Raw genomic sequence first — 19,988 nt, forward strand, 5'->3', positions numbered from 1 at the left:
CTTGTTTTGTTTGTTTTGACGTGGGTATTTGCTAAGCATGAATAAATGGCCTTGTTTTGATTGTTATCTTCGGAAAGTCCCTTGTGTTGGAGGACTCTAAACTTTCGCAGTACTAAGTATAAAAGGATACGGTCCTTGTTAAATCGGGCTACGGGCCTAAGTAACACAAGTCCCTTGTGCTGGAGGACTCTAAACTTTCGCAGTACTAAGTATAAAAGGATACGGTCCTTGTTAAATCGGGCTACGGGCCTAAGTAACACAAGTCCCTTGTGCTGGAGGACTCTAAACTTTCGCAGTACTACTTGAATGATGAATACGGTTCATCCCTTGCTTCGCCGATGTTATGATACTTGAATGATGAATACGGTTCATCCCTTGCTTCGCCGATGTTATGATACTTGAATGATGAATACGGTTCATCCCTTGCTTCGCCGATGTTATGATACTTGAATGATGAATACGGTTCATCTCTCGCCTTGCTAAAGTTTGATGTGTTTCGTTTTGAAGGACCTCGGCCGTATTCATGCAAAACCTTTATTATTAGTACCATTCACTGAGTATTTGTACTCACCCCTCTATATATATGTAGGTGATGAGCAGGACGGCGGCGACGCCTAGATCGTTTTGGATGCTTGTTTTGGATTCGTACTTATGTCGGCTTTGCTTTTGTATTTACGTCGGCGGTGCCCTGCTTTGCATGTCGGCAAATCTTGAAAATCATGCTTCTTGACTTGTATTAGCTGTACTTTTGTATATGTCGGCTCTAGAAGCCTTTTGATCAAGATGTAACATGTATTTTTACCTTGTTGTATTCAAGTTGTAAAGTTAATTGGAAATGTATGGCATTGCTTCGATCTACGCACAGCTCTTATGGACCACTTGTATTTGATTTATTGCTTCCGCATTTGTGAGCCCCCTATATCCATACTCTGATTGTGTTAAGTTTTTGAAAAGTTGGCCTTCGGTAATTACGGATTACTGGCCATCACGGCACCAAACTACTAGGGGCGGTTTGGGGTCGTGACAAATTGGGTGGAATGACATAAGTGGGGAATGATCCGCTAATGAAAGAACATGATCCTAATGCAGGATGCAAAAATTACACTACAATGTAATATGTACAATGGATATGGCACGCGGGCCAAACCAAATCTTGCCTAGGAAAGGCATGGACACATACAAACAGCGTCTAACATAGAAAAGGTGCCGCAACCCTCAAACTAACATACCAGCGTGGAATAGGCGCGTACACATGCAGAACTGTGCTTTAACGTGAAAAGTATGGGCACAAACCAGACCAAGCTCAACAAGAAAAGGCACAAGCCATAAATGGAGGTGATGCAGTGGATGCATGCAAGCTATAATGCAATATGCACTGGAATGGAATATATACAATGGATAAGGCACGCGGGCCAAACCAAATCTTGCCTAGGAAAGGCATGTACACATACAAACCGCGCCTAACACAGAAAAGGTGCCGCAACCCTCAAACCAACATACCAGGGTGGAATAGGCGCGTACACATGCAGAACTGTGCTTTAACGTGAAAAGTATGGGCACATACCAGACCAAGCTCAACATGGAAAGGCGCAAGCCATAAGTGGAGGTGATGCAGTGGATGCATGCAAACTATAATGCAATATGCACTGGAATGGAACATATACAACAAAATGCATGACATATGCACTATTTACAAGGGAATGCATGACATATGCACTATATACAATGTAATGCATGACATATGCACTATTTACAATGTAATGCATGACATATGCACTATATAGAATGTAATGCATGACATATGCACTATTTATTTTTGTTTTGTTTTTTGAAATGCATGAAAAGTGCATGAAAGGGAAAATGCATGGCAATGCATGTTGCTCTTTTTTTTGTTTTTCTTTTGAAAATGCATGATAATGCATGATTGTGTTTTTTTTGTTTTGTTTTTGTAATGCAAATGATGCATGTTAATGCATGCTGATGCAAATGCGTGACAACGCACGTCTTGTGATATGTATGACAATGCATATGATCTTGAATGCGCGACCACGCATGTCGCTCAAAATGCTTATGAACTCGAATGCGCGACGACGCGCATCGCTTGAAATGCATGATAATGCATGTGAACTTGAATATGCGACGACGTGAGTCGCTTGAAATACATGTACAATGCAACTTACGAAAAGTCGTTCGGGTACGACAAACACCGAAGGACTTGCACCTTCAGAGGATTTAAGGTCTCCTAGACCGAGCGTATTTAAGGTCTCGCCAGACCATTGAAAATGCATAACAATGCAAGCATAATGACGTATAACTCATCACGTGTTTGCAAAACAACGCATGTGGGGCAACTTTCGAATCTTAAAAGAGACAAAAGGATACAAAAAGGATACACCTTGCACATATTCGAGTGCCACGCACAGAAGACACGGTCCGAGGTCAAAACGGAGGCGGATTGAGCTTCGAAAATGCCATTTCTTGCACTATCTTGAGCAATAAATACCCCAAACTATACATCTGACCCAAACAAGGTTGTAGGAGGCTCACCGGCCATCAGGAGAGGTCACCGGCCATCCACCGGCCATCAAAACATCTCACCAGCCAAATATTTGGCCGACCGGCCAAAATTTTAGCCGACCAGACAAATCTTGCTGAATCGGGACAGTTTTGTCCTTTCGCCTTGGGTCTTTTAAAATAGGGTTTCAAACCCTATTCTTTTCATTCTTCTTGGCCGAAATTTCACCCTCTCTTTCTAGGATATTTTCTTCCCTTCGCTCCTCTATTTTCTTGCATTTCGTGCCCGTTTCATCGTTCGATTCGCGAAGTTCTTCGCGTTTCGAACATTTTGAACCGAACATTTCTTCGTTTCGGTGTTTCTTTTGCTATTTCCACCTTTTAGGGTTTGTTCCCCTCGAGTTTCTCTTGATTTCCTTGCCTCTTTCATTTCCCGTCTTTTCCGGCCATTTTCCGCCCTCTCGGGGTTGACTTTTTAGTTGACCTTTCGCATTCTCATCCGGTTTCCACTTTCCCGGTCATTTTCACACCACCTTTGACATGGCGGACGATGTTCCACAGGGCGGGACTCCCCCGGATCACAAGGTGGACCCAGAGGCCGAGCTCCTCCCTTTGAGCATCCGCCCGTTCGACCCGGCGACCTACAGGCCGACAGTTCACGTGCTTCCTCCCGACGGACTTCGTTAGTTCCGGAGTTTTGCCAGAGGTGTGCCACCAGAGCTTCTCCTGCGCGAGCCGGAGTCACACCTATCATACGACGCTTCTGAGGTATATTCTTCCCCGTTTCATTTTCCGCAATGTAGAACACTTAACTGCCATAGTTGATTTTGTTCTTTAACTACTTAACCCGGATACATCGATACACTGTATGTTGTAGTTGACTGTGAACACACTCGCACTTGATGTCTGTTTGAATCTGAACACGTGCACACACGTTGCATTGTCACTGAACCACCCAAACACACTGGCACATCGCATGTTGTAGTTCACTATAAGCACACCGGCACCCGATGTTGGTTTGAACTTGAAAACACGTACTCACGCTGTATCTGTATTGAACCACTTGGAAACACTGATACGTATATGCCGTAATTCACTTCGAGTACACCGACACCTGATATCTGTTTGAATCTGAAAACGTGCACACACGCTGTATTATCACCAATCCTGAATGTTCTTCAAAACTGTACATTGAATGTTGCTTCGCAACTGTTGTTTTTGAATACAGGGAGATTCCCATACCTGCCGGGGGTATGGGAATGTCACCGCTCGAGACTGGTATCTGGAGCTGTCGGATGTAGTCCGTTACATTGTTGATCAGGCCGGCTTCGGTGCCTTCCGTAAAGGACTTTCCCGACTCACCGCGAGCAGGCCTCTTCTCGCCACTCTGGTAGAGAGGTGGTAGGACACCATCGACTCGTTCCATTTCTCTGCCACGGGAGACATGACGATGACTCTCTATGATTTCTCGATGCTCACCGGCATCGGGGTAGGGGGTGATCTGATTCCCTTTGACACCGACATGGACGAGTGAGAGGCCGCTCAGATTTACCTGCTCGACGAGGTGCCGCCTCTCGCGTGTCCCGGCTCATCAGATATTTGTGGTTCGAGGTCCAGTTCAGGGTTCAGCCGGCCTTGACCGAGGAGGCTTTGATGACTCAGGAGGGGGTGGAGCGATACGCGCGCGGCTTCCTCATGTTTCTGTTGGGGACTACTATCTTCGCCGACCGGGCGAACACCGTGCCCCTCTGTTTGTTGAGCGCATTGGTGGACGTCACACGGATTCTGCGCTTCGACTGGGGTGGTGCTGCTCTAGCCACTCTATATGGATACATGAGCTCAGCCTCCCATTGCAGCGGGCAGTTACTCGGGGGTTACTGGCGAGTTTGGGAGGTACACCTCTTTCTCTGTTTTACATTTCTGCCTTTCATTTTCTGTACTCAGTACACTGCACACACTGCGGTCTGCTTCATGTTTGACTGCATACTGCACACACGGCACACACATACTTTGTTTTAACTGACTGTACACTGCACACACTGTACACTCTGTACAATACACGGTTCTGCAATTTTTGCTTTATTCTGTATTCTGCTTTATCTGATAATCCTACTGGTATTTGCTCTGTAGTTGTGGGTCTACGCCTATTTTCTGAAACTCGCCCCAGTGCCAGACGTGTAGACCCCTCTTGTCGTTCCGTTCTCGCGCCGCTTTGACGTGAGGTGTGTGCGGAGGCCCCGGGAGACGTTCATCTTTTTCTGCCGCTACTTTGACACCATCACCCCCGCAGAGGTATGTTCAATCTTTTAGAGTTTTATTTGGCTTGGCTTTACACTGTATTTTCAATATCAGTAGATAACAAACTGCATGTCATTTACAGATTACTTGGCAGCCTTGGGCTCCATTGCCTGCGATGATTTGAGATCGATTTGTTGGTGCAGAGGAGACTGCACGTTTCAGGATTTTGCTGGAGGGCCCGGTCTGTCGGGCTTGGTACCTGGGTGAGCGTTTCACACGCCAGACCCTGGGTTTGCCAGAGCAGATAGTTCCGGGTCCGCCTCCTACCCACATGAGGGACACCGAGAGGTGCACTACCAAGGAGATGGCCGATTACACGATCGGCTGGGACGCAGAGGGCTTTAGGGGCGAGGGGCGACTACTCAGAGTACGTTCGGGCGTACATTATGTGGCCTCTGAGCGGTGGCCGTTGAGCTGAGAGAGAGAGGCCTGCAACGCCGGTAGTTGGAGCGGGAGTGGGGGCAAGGACATCGAGGATAGCTCGAGTCCGTGGCAGGAGCGGAGCTCGGAGGGGTCAGGGAGGTAGCTGGCCAGCACTACCCATGATGATGACATGCAGAGGATGAGGCGGGGCGACTTACCAGATTCCCATTGCTCCCCCTCCAGCTGATCATGAGTTAGTCGGGTTCTACGGCTTACCTCCGGTATGTACTACTGCATTTTGCATTTTGCACAGTTAGTTCATTTCAATTCATTTGATATCCCGCAAAATACTGATGCTTCTAACGCTTATGCAGGCCTCTTCTGAGTACACTCGCCAGTCCCTAGAGCTGACTGCCTCCGTGATGGGGATGCTCCAGCAGAGCCTCGACCTTCTGGTGATTTACAGCATTCCGGTATGTTTCTCTGACCGCGGTCTCAAACCATACATAAACTGTTTCACATATCTGATGCACAACACGACACTGGATACACTGCCCTCACGGCATCTGACATACTGTAGCCCACAGACTGTTCATAGCACTATCTACGGCATTTATACACTGTACTCGTACACTGCATTCTGCACTGACACACTGCTCACAGTATTCACACACTGTATTCGGACACTGCATTCTGCACTGATACACTGCTCACAGTATTCACACACTGTATTCGGACACTGCATTCTGCACTGATACACTGCTTACAGTATACTGATGCGTTTGCCTTTTGTGTTTTTCAGCCTTCCTTCCAGATCCCTACCGTGGGAGGTGCTCCAGTTGGACCTTCTGTTCCTGTCGGAGGAGATGACAGAGTATACCCCCGCACCAAGGCGGGGCGCACCCATGTTGGGAGTAGCTCACGGGCACCCGTCCTTGATGATGATGATGAGTTTGAGGCTGAGGCAGAGGCGGAGGCAGAGACGGAGTCATCTGAGGAGGAGACTGGAGACGGCACTGACTCGGGTTCAGATGACGGCACTAATGATGATGCTCCTGGACTTTCGTCTAGGAAGAGGACAAGGACGGACCCCTAGACCCGAGGCCTTTTGACATTGATCCAGATTTTTGCTGTTTTTCTTTTTCTCTTTCTTTTTGTACTTTTTGTTGGTAGCTAGAGTACCTTGTACTGCCACAGACAGGTTTTCTTTTTTTCTTTTTTTTTTTGTTTTCTCCAAAATTTTGTACTTGAAAAGATGACGAAATGAAGCAAACCTTTTTTATCTGAAAAAGTGTTATATTTGTACATTTCATACATTATATCGCATTGCATCATATTACACCTCAATGTAAATGAGATTGATTTTTTGTCTGAAAAATTGAACACTCGTATTGTAATATTCAGATAACGAACCAGCCAACAGCGAAATAACCCATACAAACCACTACTCAGTCCGAACACTCGGCCCATACTGTACTGGGGATTAATTTGCATACAGCCCATAACACAGCGCTTGGTTTATTTTGCACACAGCGGATCCTGAACAAACAGCCCAAATCTGACAAGGCGGACCATGAAGGTTGAACCTGCTGAAGTTGAAGCACACTCAGATGCGATCCGAAACCCAGAAGCTTCAGAGAGGCCCAAGCTTTTTTTTCTGTTCACACTTATCGGGGGTGGACCCTGCAGTTGTATGAAAGAACCAAATCATGTTTTCGCACAAATGTGGAGAATGACACAACATTCTGAGCACAAAACGATTCATTTTTGAAATTTGAAGAAGGTTTTTTTTTTTTTTAAACCGGGGTAGTGAGCCTACAACTGGACATAGCGAGAACGACTCAACAGCGGAGACAAAAAGGTAAACAACCTAAACACAACGAGACACGCTCAGAAAAGACTCAAAACAAAGGTTGAAGTAAACAAAACAAAAGACACAACATACAGAAGCGTTAACGAAGACGGGGGACCTCAGATCACGAGGAGTCAGTTTCTCTGGGTATTGTTTCCCACCCTTTCTAATTTGCGATTCTTACATCACTCGGCCCTCAGGCTCGGTTTTTCTCTCAAAACCCATTTTGCTCACTCTTTCTCTCAACTTACACCTCTCTATTCTTTATTATCTCATTTTTATCCCTCCCCGGGGTGTTTAATGGGTGAATAGGAAGTTGTGGGTTCACGCCCGACATGGTTAACTCGTGGCTATTTCTTCTGGTGGCGTTTGGTCAATGTCCCAGACAAGGGAATGGAGTATCTTGATCCGTTCTGATTCGTGCTTTGCACTTGGTTCAATACCTCGTTGCTCGGAGGTTGAGAGAGCTTTCAGCCCTTTAATGACAGCTTCAGTTGTGCCCTTCTTGGCAAGTATGTTGGCGATGGGGAAAAGACAGAACACCTGACTCAACTGTACCCCTGATTCATTATTTTGACCATTTTTCATTTTTGGTTTTCTACTAAAATAGTTTTGACCAAAATGAGAGTCAGATTAACATACTTGTTTAATTTTCTGATTTGAAATCATGCAAGTTGGGCTGTGAGCACTGAAAATTTTCCCTTTTGGGTCCAAAATGGTCTAAGTTTTGGAAAAATGAAATAGTTTTCGAGAAAATAGTCAACCTCAGTAAAAATTTTCAAAAACTATTTTTGCAAACGGTCTATGCTCAACGAGCGCAGAACTTACTTTCGAGATGCGCAACCTCGGATCGGAGGCAATGGAAAATTACCCCTTGTTTGAAGGACGCTGCATGGCAACGGAAAGTTGCCCCTGGTTTGAACGGCGACTCATGGCAACGGAAAGTTGCCCCTTGTCTGGATCGTGCCGCAACATTTTGTAAACAGTCCTCATTAGTGACGATCACGACCAAACTCTCGGACACGAAGAAGACGAAGATGGTCAAAACCAATATATGGACACAGTCACTTTGAAAGTGCGTGGGGCTGGACTTCAGGACGAAGCTGCCTACATATTTCAAACATGGAAATCAAGGATGATTAAAAACCATTGCGTGGACTTAGTCACTATGAAAGCGTTGGGTGCTGGACTTCAGGATGAAGTTGCCTACGTATCCCAAACATGGGAATCAAGCCTTACGTAGTTCCGGTTAAGGTACACTCGGGTATTAACCTTCGCTTTTTAGGCTCTGACTTTTGCCAAGGCGCCCGTTTCAGGTTTTCGACCTTGCGAGCTATGTTTTTCTTCTTTTCTTTTCTCATCTTTTTTGTATCTTTTCATTTCTTTTCTTTTCTTTTGCATTTTCCCTCTTTTTTTTTTCTTTTTTTTCTCTTTCTGTATTTTTCTCTTGCTTTAACTTTTGCCTGGGTCACCCTTTCGGGTTTTCGGCCCAGCGAGCCTCTCAAAGGGTAAAAGTGTAACAAGTCCATGCCAAATGGTTTTAGGGTTTCGAAGCCATCCGTGTCCAGGAGAGTGGCTATTGTATCGATTTGTTGAAGGACCCCTCTTCGGCTCTTCGAGTACATCGGACATTTTTGCCCCTAGTTCGAGGGGCGCTTGTGATTCAGCTTCGCGAGCTTCTTCTGATGAGGTCTGATCTTCTTGATCTGACTTTGGGACCTCTTGTTCGAGGGCTGCTTCAAATCTGGCCACACGGGCCTTACATCGCGGTTGATCGTTGAACAGTCTGAACCCAAGGTCCAGGGTTTGAAAGTAAGGGCTCAAGTCTCGAGGCTGAGAGCGATCCTAAGCTGCACAATCTCAAGAGCGATTCCACACAAGTCTTCGCAGGACTGCGTAAAATATTTTATTTTTTGAAAGTTTTTAAGAAAGCGACAAATCGCTCGCGCCGAAGATAGTGTGGAACCAGTCTAGATCAAGCCAGGGTCCTTCTCAGTACTTATGCTGACAAGCATGATTTCAATCATTAAGGGCTTAGCACGCCTCTCTTTCTCTCAATTGATTAAATTTTGCAAATCCTGGGAAATTCCTTCCCCTTTGTTTTCACCGTAGTGTTCAAAAAGGTTTTGAAAAACTTAGGTCAATGCAATGATTTTCAGGGCACAAGAGAGCAGGCGGAATGTACTGCTATTCCATTCAAATCCACTGGCACAACTAGCTCAAAATAGCAGTAAGCACGGAAACATGATAGCCGCAGCTGTTTCATTCAGATTCCCTGGTTACAACTGGCTCCACGGCAGAGACAGACATAAAAGAAAGCAAAAGGGTAATTACAAAACAAAAGGGTGTTCAAGGCAACAACCCCGAAATCACCCGACATTCTATACAATGGGACTGACTCGACGCGGTAAGACAGACCCTTAAGCAAAAAGACTGACTCAAAACAAAGAGCAAAACTCAAAACAAGACCACCGAACTGACTCCATACCTAAGTCAGAAACCACAAAAATTGGCATTCGCAGATGCTCAAAAGTGTGTGCCAGATGCCACATCCAAAATGCATCGAGCGCCGCCCACAGGTGGTCCAATCCCTGATCACAAACTCGCAGTATCCTCGAAGGCCAACAGCTTAGTGGTAACAGACTTTGCTGAGGTTGGCGGGAGGATGACCTCATTGTCGATCAAATCTTGCACTTCATGACGAAGGCGGAAACAACCATCGGTGCTGTGACCGAACTGTTGGTGGTACGCGCAGTACAAGGTAGCATCATGTGAGAGAAGGAGATTCTTCGGGAGGGGCCGAGGCTCGAGGGGTTTAAGATGCCCCTTTTTAGCCAAAATTTGAAATGCCCTAGACAAAGGCATGTAGAGGGCCTGAAAGACTCTACGCCCTCGAGGCAGGTACTTTGAAGTCTGAAGGTTCTTGCTAGACACACTAGCGAAAGGGTCGGCAGGCACTACCTTGGCTTTCTGATCTTTTCCTGGTACAGGGTTGGGAATGAAAGGAACTGTCTTGGCATGGCGGGGCCTATCTCGATTTTTCGCCTGGCTTGAACTGCCTTCGGTTGGAGTGGGGAAAGCATCATCCACAGCTTTAGCCACAACTGCGAATACTTGCTGCTTAGTCATCCCCCCAGCTTTCAAAGCCTCGACTGCCCACAGCAGTTGCTCAACAGGATCAGCATCTGCTCTCACTTTATCTTTACCTCTAGCCTCAGCCTGATCAAGGGTTTGGGTTACTACATCAGAGCGAAACCCGGTTGTTATTGACACGTTGTTGCTGTAGCTGGAGGCAACCTTTGGTTGGCTGAGCTCAATCACAATCCGCCCCAGTAGCGGGGGCTCTTGTGGTACAAAATTCCCGGCATATGATGTGGCGGCTGGTGGCGAAGCTGACATTCCATAGGCCAGATCGGCCACGGATCTCTGGAGATCGCCGATCATTCCCATTAACTCAAATGTGGTAGGTTCACGAACTTGAAACATCTGGGGTTCCCAGATCGGGCGCGCAGCAGGCGACCTAGGCGGATGCGGTACATCAACATTGGTCTCATCCTGCAAGATGATCCCTTGGTCTAACGCGGCTGCCATAACCATAATTTCCTCTGAATTCTGCGTCATCATAAGTCCGCTGAATTGAACGGTGACTGATGGATTAGGTATCTGTCTTGCCTCAGCAATGGAGAATACTGGCTATTCTGTACTAAATCTCCGAACTAAAAGAGAAAACACGCAGCATTTCGGCCCAATCAGAACAGACACGAGCAATAGTTGAACAACTGTACTCTACTATTGATTACTGTTTCCCAAAATCACTGCCCCGAAACACTGGATCTAATACCCGTGGATATAACTGATTCTCAAACTCTAATACTGATGCCCTTAGGCCTGATTCCCCAAACTTGCAAATTGATACACGCATTCCTGTAGAGACACACTCTAAAGCACATAGCAAGTAAAGTGAGAGCCAAAACACCCCTATGTCGGGGTAGGGTTTCCCTATCCTATTTTGTCAGGAGCTAGGGTTTCACTACGCACGCAGCGGTTTCAAACAACCTATAATCGGGTAAGCAACCTGTCCTAGTTTGGAATGGTCACTATAGATTCCGAATATGCACTAGGTTGAATGGTCAAAAAGGGTGCCCCGGTAAAATCGGGGTTTGTGCTCCCATGCTGGCAGAGCTCGTAACCGGTCAGCCTTATGGCATGCTTTGACAAAACAAGCCTCCGGCAAACCATTCAGGAATAGCCGATGGCAAACACGGTGTCTTAGGCGCACCAATGCATATGCAATGCGAAAAAACACATAAGTGAAATCAAAACAGGATATCACGAGTTCGAGTCAAGCTCTCTAAACTCCCCAGCAGAGTCGCCAGAAACTGTAGACGTCCCCGAACGCCCCGGGAGGGTGAGTCTCGTTCTGTTAATATTGGGCTCACTACAGTTTGGACTCTCGAATTGTCATGGTTCTTAATCTGAACCAAAGAGTCCAAATCCGGCAAATCGTTTTAAGAAACAGATTTTTGAAAAGAAGTGCCAAACATGGACTGCTTTGCCAGATACAGAGTCGCCACCTAAATATTTTTTATGGGGGAATTTAGGAAACCCTGACTCGGTGCCAAAGGCCACGTGTCCGTCATCACCAAAGTTGCCTCGGCTCAGGAACTTGGGTACGATTGGGGAAGGTCAACTATGAGCACCCCCTCTCGCCCGATCTGAAGATCGGCCTTTACTAACCATGATATCCGATTTTGAAAACGTTATGTGTTCTTATTCCAGTTAATTAGCTAGAATTACTATGTGATGTGCACAACACAAAAATATAGACTAGATCGCCTAATTTAGAACGAAGCATTGCATATCCGTTTGTTTGAAAAACAGTTTGAAATTTGCTACTCACAAATAGGCTAAAGCACTGATTTCAACGAGTTGTTCCAACTCAAACAATCCAACCTTCACCCACAGGCATTCAAGCAGTTTATATCACATAAGCATCTAGCCACATGATAAGCATGCTGTCATGTTGACATTCACACTCATGCGAGATGCTAAAGCATAAAAATACTTACAATGTACTCCGAGCCAAGACAAGAACATGTTAGCAATCAATGCATGATCCAAGTCCATATTAAGTGACTAATGCAACGCATACAGAATGCAATCTAGAATAGGCTCGGCTAATCTAAGGATGACATGTGAAAATGCACAGATAGCATGTATTCAAGTTAGATTTGAAATAATTTATGCAGTTAGCATGATGCGCCGAGCCTGGTGCATGCAAGACTAATGAATGATGCGCGCATGCATAGCATAAGGTATGCTAAAGTAAACATGTCCTAATACTAACCATCAAAAGCAGGTAAGTAAAAGGGAGAAAGAAGTGGGGGTTGGAAGACATGCATACACGCACCCACACTTATTACAAATTTGCCCTCGCTCGGAGGGACCGAAAGAATAATACAAATTAATTAACCTACAAGCTAATTAAATATTTCAGACCAATTAATTAATTAACAAATTAACTAATCTAATGAAAGCAGTAAACAGCCTCGGGAAGAGGGCCCAATGTAATGCGCGCTCGGCTCCGCTAGGAAAGCCATTGCCATGCACAAGTTGCCTCTGCTTTGACTGTTATCCTTCTCTAAAGACTGCACAAATCTCAGGGTTGCTTCCCTGAATGCTGTGGAACACCACCGGCTGAGGGAATTAGTCACCGGCCATGGAGAATGGTCACCGGCCACAAATTAATCCATCGGCCACTTATGGATGGCCGGTCGGCATTGCAGATGGCCAGCCGGCCAAATCTTCCTGCAAAATCTGTTTTTGACAGCAGCAGAGGGCAAAACATAGCATGGCAATGCATTTTAAGCAATGTATGCACCAATCACACCACTTGTCATATTCATGACTCAAAGGGATATGATTCTCGATTCTCGGACCACTAATCGCGCATTTCCATGCATGATGGCCCAAGGAACCAAGTATGCATTTTGATATGGAATGCAATGCACATAATCAAGCAAAAGGGGCTCAACTTCTATCATACTCAACTCAAGAGGTGAAGCATGCATGCCAATGCAATGCATCCTAGGTATGGAGGCTAGTATGCAACATGGCAATGCAATGTGTAATGTAGGTTAGGTACACAACCTAAGTAAAGAAGCATGTAAGGCATGAAGCAATGCAACCTACAAGTATGCAAGACACAATATGGATGTCCAAGCATGCAAGCAAGCATGTGACTTCATTCAATCATGTAACAACACACTAGTATGCAAGAACACACAAGGTGAGCATGCAACAACATGCAAAGGGGTGGACTTAAACTAATTTAGGCAGCCCCCAAACAAGCCTAAAACAGTGGCCAATGCTATGGAAATGAGGGCCTACACACACACACACACATGTACATGTTAATGGGCCAACACTTAAGCATCAAACAAGCAATTTTTAAGCACACTTAAAAGAGCCTAAACATGGACAATTAGCATGCAATGTAAACTCTGGAAATCATGTTAATAATGGTGCCAAACCAATTTAAACAAGACAAACATGGCATGCAATTGGTCCAAGTATTTGAGGTAAGTCAAGGAGACTTAAACCACGGCTAAGTCAACCAAGCCTCATAAGGCCAAGAGGACTTAAAACAGGTTCAAGGCAGACCTAGACAATGCTAAGGGAACACCTAGATGGCATCTAAGTGGCTTAAACATGCAAGCATACAAAGAAGCACATTCATAGAGCATGAGGCAACAACCTTTTAAAGCAACAAAGGAGTATCAAATGCAAGTATGCAAGCATGTTATGAGGACTGAAATAACATGGTAAGTGGTTCCAAACCACTGAAATAATGCAAGTAATGCATGCTACACACTCACACACCTAAGGCTAACAAGCCAAAATGCAAGGTGGCTATACTAAGCATGCTATGGTCGACCAAAACAACCAAGAACAGAACTTAAGCATGCTAAAACAAACACAAAAGCTTCACAAAGCTTGGCCAAAATCATGCTAGAACAAGGATCAAAATCTAAAGCATGTTAAGGCGAAAACATGGCATTACAAGACATGTATGCAAAGCATGCAAGGTATGTCTAAACCAACTTAACACAATGCTATATCATGGAAATATAAGCACAAAAATCAGTTAAGGCATGATCAACATGAACCTAAACTAGGTGCTCTCTCAAGAGGCAAAAATGGCCCTTTTCAAGGACAACAAGGAGAGGAGGTGGCCCTCTCCTTCTTAGGACCTCAAGGCACCATCCTCACCACTGAAATCCCTCAAGATTTCAGTGGTGAGGAGGCCCAAACACAATGGTCCTGGAGCTCAGCATAATGGCACAAGAAAAGGGTCAAATAAGCCCTAAGAGGGGTCAAACAACCTCAAGGCTCAAAACACCCTTAACCAACTATTTAGAGTAGACAAAAACAAGACTTTTATATGTTATACACTGAGTCTAAAAGCAGTTGCAAGGTAGTCGAAAAAGCTATGCAAAAATGAGGTAAAAAAAGCAAGAATGTTACCCTTGAAGACCCTTTTCACAAATGGTGGACCAACTGCTTCTTTGAGCTCAAAGCCACCCAAGAACACCAAGAACAGACCTCTGACCCCTCAGCAACAAAGAAAAGGTGTAAGACTAGGTGTTTGTGTGCAATAGTAAGACTAAAACACACACAAGGCAAAGAAAGAGAGAGATATAGAGATGGATACAAAACCTAACCCTAATATCAGAGGTCTCTCTGGAGATTTTTTTTGTCTAACCTAGAGGAGGGAGGAGAGGTCTCCTCTTATAGAAGGTTCAATCTTGCAAGCTTACAAGACAAGCTAGATAAGAGGGAAATCCCTCCATACACGTGTATAGAGGGGAGCAGAGTGTATGCCAACTATCACAGCTGGCATGAAAATATCTGCAAAAGCAGATGAACAGTGGTCGGCCAGCCAAAAATGCATTTTGGCCAAAAAAGATGGCCGGTTGACCATCTATAGTGCCGGCTGGCCAAACATTTAGCCGATGGCAATAAAACACAGCCGGTGGCCTCAAGCCATGTCCGGTGATGTGTGGGGATGGCCCACAAGCCATTCCCTGCCCCTCCAAGGCAAAACACAAGTGTTTGGTACAAAACCAGACACAAAACAGTCGAGTCGAGAGATCCTGAGGCAAGGCGCGTAGCCGAGACCTCCGGGAACTCAAGACAAACACAAACAAGGATGATCACCGGGTGTTCAAGCGGTGACGTCTAAGTCTTGAGGACGGTCAAAAATGGGGTGTCTACACCCGTGTTTTGCTTCTTACTGACAAAAGACTGGCCTCCTTTAAAACCAAACCCAGACCTTTTTGCTCTCCAATCATTTGTTGTAGTTGCTGGGGCTTTACCTTGTTTCATGGTGGCTATGGTGGCTTCTGCCATTATGGATCTGTCTAAGACTTCCACATAAGTCGGCAATTTCAATACGCCTACCCGATCAAACACCTCTAAATCCAGTCCACCCTCAAATTTCCGTGCTTTCTTGTAATCGGTATCCCCCATATGTGGAGCAAACCGTGCCAGTTCGGTAAATTTAGCTTCATACTCTGCCACAGACATTCTTCCCTGTTTGAGTTCCTGAAATTCAGACACCTTCCGATCCCTGAAACATTGGGGAAAATACTTATCATAAAAGATGGCATTAAACTGTGCCCACGTCAAATTCCCATTGCCACTTTGAATCAGTAACCATCGCCTTCGGGCTTCATCTTTCAGAGTATAGGTGGCTAGGAGGACTTTCTGAACTTTAGAACAAGGAAACACTTCATACAGTTTCTCCATTTCAAGTAGCCACGTCTCTGCTTTCAACGGTTCAATCCCACCATAGAATGTTGGCAGTTTCATTTTCATGAATTTTTGTGTCAAGTTGATGATGTCATTATTATCTGCTTCGACCTGTGCCGGCGGAGATGGAGGGGGTAAAGGTTGCTGTCTTTGCTATTGTGTCAAAATTTCAGTTAATGCTGCAAGCATTTGTTCCATTCGGCCCATGCGAGCCTCTGAAGATTCACTTACATCGCTTCCCATTGCATTCTCCATGCTACTATACAAACATTACATGATAATAAACACAGGTATAATCTTATTCGTTTCCTTCAATCCATTTGTTCGAATTTACATTCAGTTTTCATGTTCATTTGAATTACCACACACTCACACATGCAGATGGAATGCCCCTAACTCTTACTAGGACATCCTAAGCTCATACGGACCTATGTGTGCGGTAAAACACGTGCTCTGATACCACTCTGTCACGACCCAAACCCACCCTCATAGGTTTAGCTTCGTAACCGGCCGGTAATCCGTGGATCACCAAAGGCCTCTGAACAGATTAGCAAAAAGTAAGGGGCTGCGGAAGCAATTATATAGAACAGACAAGGTCCAATGAGCTGTGATAACGTACATGGGACAGAAGATTTCAAAACTTATATATATACATAAGCATGCCAGTCAAAGGACACCAATAGTTACAAATATCTACAGAAGTGTACTTCCCAAGACCTGACTTTACAAACAGTCACAGAGATTAGCATAAGTACAAAAACAACCATGCAACTATACTGTGATCGGAACCTCCTCGCGAGGCACAACGGTTGGCTGACAAAAACAGAATTGAAGGCCGTTAACTCTGGCCCTGGTCACATGCCGGCTCACCTACATACATAATATAAACTGTGAGCGAAGGCCTAGTGAACAATAACAGAGTAAAGGGGTTGCAATGAATGAGTCTGTATAGGTTCATAAATCATAATTCAGTTTTGTATCAAATTCATAGTTTGCTCAGATCATATACAGAAATCATGAGTCTTGCTTACATTTACGTGATACATCCATTAGCATTAACAGAGCAGATACAAAATAGATACAGACACGTGAGGGTTATGAATAACCAGTTCCATAAAGGAACCTCCGGATCCGGGTAACAGAGAACAGATACGTTGAGCCCCGGTGAGGGAGCCTCCGGTACGGGTAACAGAGTGCAGACAGATTAAGTTCCATAAAGGAACCTTCGATACCGGGTAACAGCCAACAGATATCACATGATGCTAAGAATGTCACGAATACATATCAGAAATTGGACAATCATTCATTGTATAGAACATATCATTTCGGAAAATAGATCTTATTTTATCACACAGAAAACAGATACAGTTGAACATAACTTTACTAAGTTATTACTCACAGTTGGCCTTGAGACAAACAGACGGAACAGATTAGTCAAACAGTACGCGGCACGTGACCTACATAACACTTGAAACACACAATCTAATCGTACATAATTTACTTCGTTGGCTCTTAATGTGTTTCTAACCCTTAATCTTCGCTATGGAGTCTTAAATATGGCCTAGGAATGCCTAGGATGTAATGAGGATGCAAAAATGCCTTGGAAAACATTTTTCAAAACTTGCTGAAAACAGGGGTCTCGCTCGAGCGTAGCTTTCTTCGCTCGAGCCAGCTTACAAAAACAGAGGGGTCGCTCGAGCGTAAACTCCTTCGCTCGAGCGGTCTGTAAAAATGCAAAAGTACTGGTTATTGAAAATCCCCGCTCGATGCTCGCTCGAGCGTGAGACACAGCTCTTTGCTTGAGTGTAGGTCTCTTCGCTCGAGCGTGCGTCTGTGTGCACCAAAAACCTGAGAGCTTGAAATCTACACTCGAGCCAGCACTCCTTCGCTCGAGCGGAGCTCTGAACAAAAGGTGGTCGCTCGAGCGTGGAATCCTTCGCTCGAGCGAGGAAGCCAAAATCTGGAATTTTCAGATTTGCCTTCAAAGCTCCAACCAAGAATTCAACACACCAAAACTCAACCTTTTGGGTCAATTTTCTGGGAAACACTTGAAAACCAACAATATAATATGTTTGAAGATCATTTGTAAAATCAAGCCCAAAGGTGAGACAATTGAACACCAAATCCAAAGAAGCTTCAAGAATAATGCAAGAACTTAACATGCAAGTGTTCATTAGAAATCGAATGCTCTAAAACATGACCAAATGTAAGATTTGAGCTCAAAACATGGTGAATTCATGGACTATAACCCAAATATGGACATGCATGTGGGAATTCATGAAAACATCTTCAAAACTCAATAATGTGCACATGCATGCATGAATTACTTCTCAATTCAACATTTAAACCAATTCTTGACTTTAATCTTCAATTTACCATCGATTATGCAAGGTATAACTTAAATTCACAATCAAGAAGATGATTTTCCTACCTTGAGTCTTCAATTCCAAGTATGGAGGCTCAATTATGCAATTCTTCTATAATTCCTCAAATTTCCAAGCAAAATCTTGTTGAAACTAAGTTTTTCCCTATCTCCTACTCTCTCTCTCCCACGGTTTGGTCTCTCAATGGATGATGAAAAGATGCAACAAATGTATGAATCAGTGTCAAGGTTGCCTTAGGTAATGGGCCACTCAATGGCAATTTGGTAATAAACTTAACTAATGTAATTTAACGTTGTTTAATCTAATTTAATCATACCAAATCAAATTTTAATTAAACCTACCATAAAATCACATATATTCTTACTAGTATAAAACACTAATCAGTTTCTGAATCGGTCGTCGATAAGGCTTTCAATTCGCAGTTTAAAGTCAAAGACATGAACAGGTCATTTTATCGCAAACATATAGAAACACAAAAATGATGCAATACACATGCAAATTAATCCCAAATCCTTCCTAAATTACCATTAGACATAATTAAGTACGGATTAATGTTAATCAGAGATTGGGGTTGTTACATGAGCTTAGTAGCATTCCGGTACGACTGAGCTCCAGAAAACCCTTCCCGCCGAGCCAAATGTGTGAACCACGTAACCCGGGTTGGCCGAAAATCACCTCGGCCAATTTAGCTCGGCCCAAACTTGGAAGCTGGGATTCGACCGAGCAAACCTAACCTGGACAGGCCCAAGTTAGCTCGGCTTAAACACAGGACCTGGGCCTTGACCGAGTAAACCAACTCTGGAGAAGCCCACATTAGCTCGGCCTAAACACGCTCGGACCTCTCTCTGCCCGTATTCTACCACGGCCCAAAGCGAGATTTATAAATCTCCCTCACAATTACCCCTTAATTCCGTCCGCGCAAGCGTGACTGGGATTACATGATCTAACCGGGATCGATTCTCCGCTCGACTTAAACCCATAAGACGTTGACCAAGCTAATCCTCATGCTCGGTTTCTTGAATTGCTCGGTCGACGCCTCAACTCGCCATCTTGTCTCTTCAGTATTGACACCGCCGTCATTATGGACACGTGTCCTTCGTTCATTGGCCTCGAGCAGCCAACCCCGCCGCCTTTTCATTTTTCAAATTTTTGGCGCTTCTTTTCTTCCTATAAGCTTGTCGTCTGCCCCTTCCTCTTTCCTCCTTACTGTTTCTCTTCCATTCTAGGCGTCCCAATGCTGCAGTGCGATCCTCTCTATCAAACACCATTCTTGCTCTGGACTGTCTTCGTGCTCGAAGATTTGACTTTTGCCCCCAAACTAGTAAGTTCTTCGAATCTCTTTATTGTTTTTCATTTGAAACTCACATTTTAGGGTATGATAGTAGTAGGTTTTAGGATGTAGCTCCCTCAAAACCACCTATGCCCCTTATTTCTCAACTGTTCTTCAACTTCTGTGATGAGCACGCGAGGATCTGGGGCGGACCAGGCTCCAGGTCTTCTTTTGATCCCCAAAAACACCAAAATTGAGCAAGTTGCGAGTTTGCAAAAACTCTTGTAAGAACCGAGGTAACAGAGTATTTGACCACTCGATCGGGCTAATATCTGGTCCGCTTGAGCGGCCGAGCCTCTGGCTTTACCTTTGTGACCAAGATGGTCTGGCACTCCATCTGACCGAGCTAAAGTCGAGCTCGTTTTGCACAACCGCGCTTCCACTTACGCTTACACTTACTTTTATTGCAGAGTCCTAGTGGACCAGAACCAAC

At 44.7% G+C, this 19,988-nt stretch overlaps 1 protein-coding gene across 1 annotated transcript; it reads right to left on the reverse strand.

The window, feature by feature from the left end:
• Positions 1 to 14,474: 14,474 nt before the first annotated feature.
• LOC145822277 (uncharacterized) lies at positions 14,475 to 15,901 on the reverse strand. Its single transcript, XM_082918902.1, has 2 exons — positions 15,363 to 15,901; positions 14,475 to 14,517 (listed from the first exon to the last, which is right to left on the reverse strand). Exons 1-2 carry the CDS (start codon positions 15,899 to 15,901, stop codon positions 14,475 to 14,477), a joined length of 582 nt encoding a protein of 193 aa, XP_082775028.1.
• Between the last annotated feature and the right edge of the window lie 4,087 nt (positions 15,902 to 19,988).

This window comes from Camellia sinensis, chromosome 3 (assembly GCF_055761805.1).
Source record: "Camellia sinensis isolate YWXY chromosome 3, ASM5576180v1, whole genome shotgun sequence".
Lineage (NCBI taxonomy): Eukaryota > Viridiplantae > Streptophyta > Magnoliopsida > Ericales > Theaceae > Camellia > Camellia sinensis.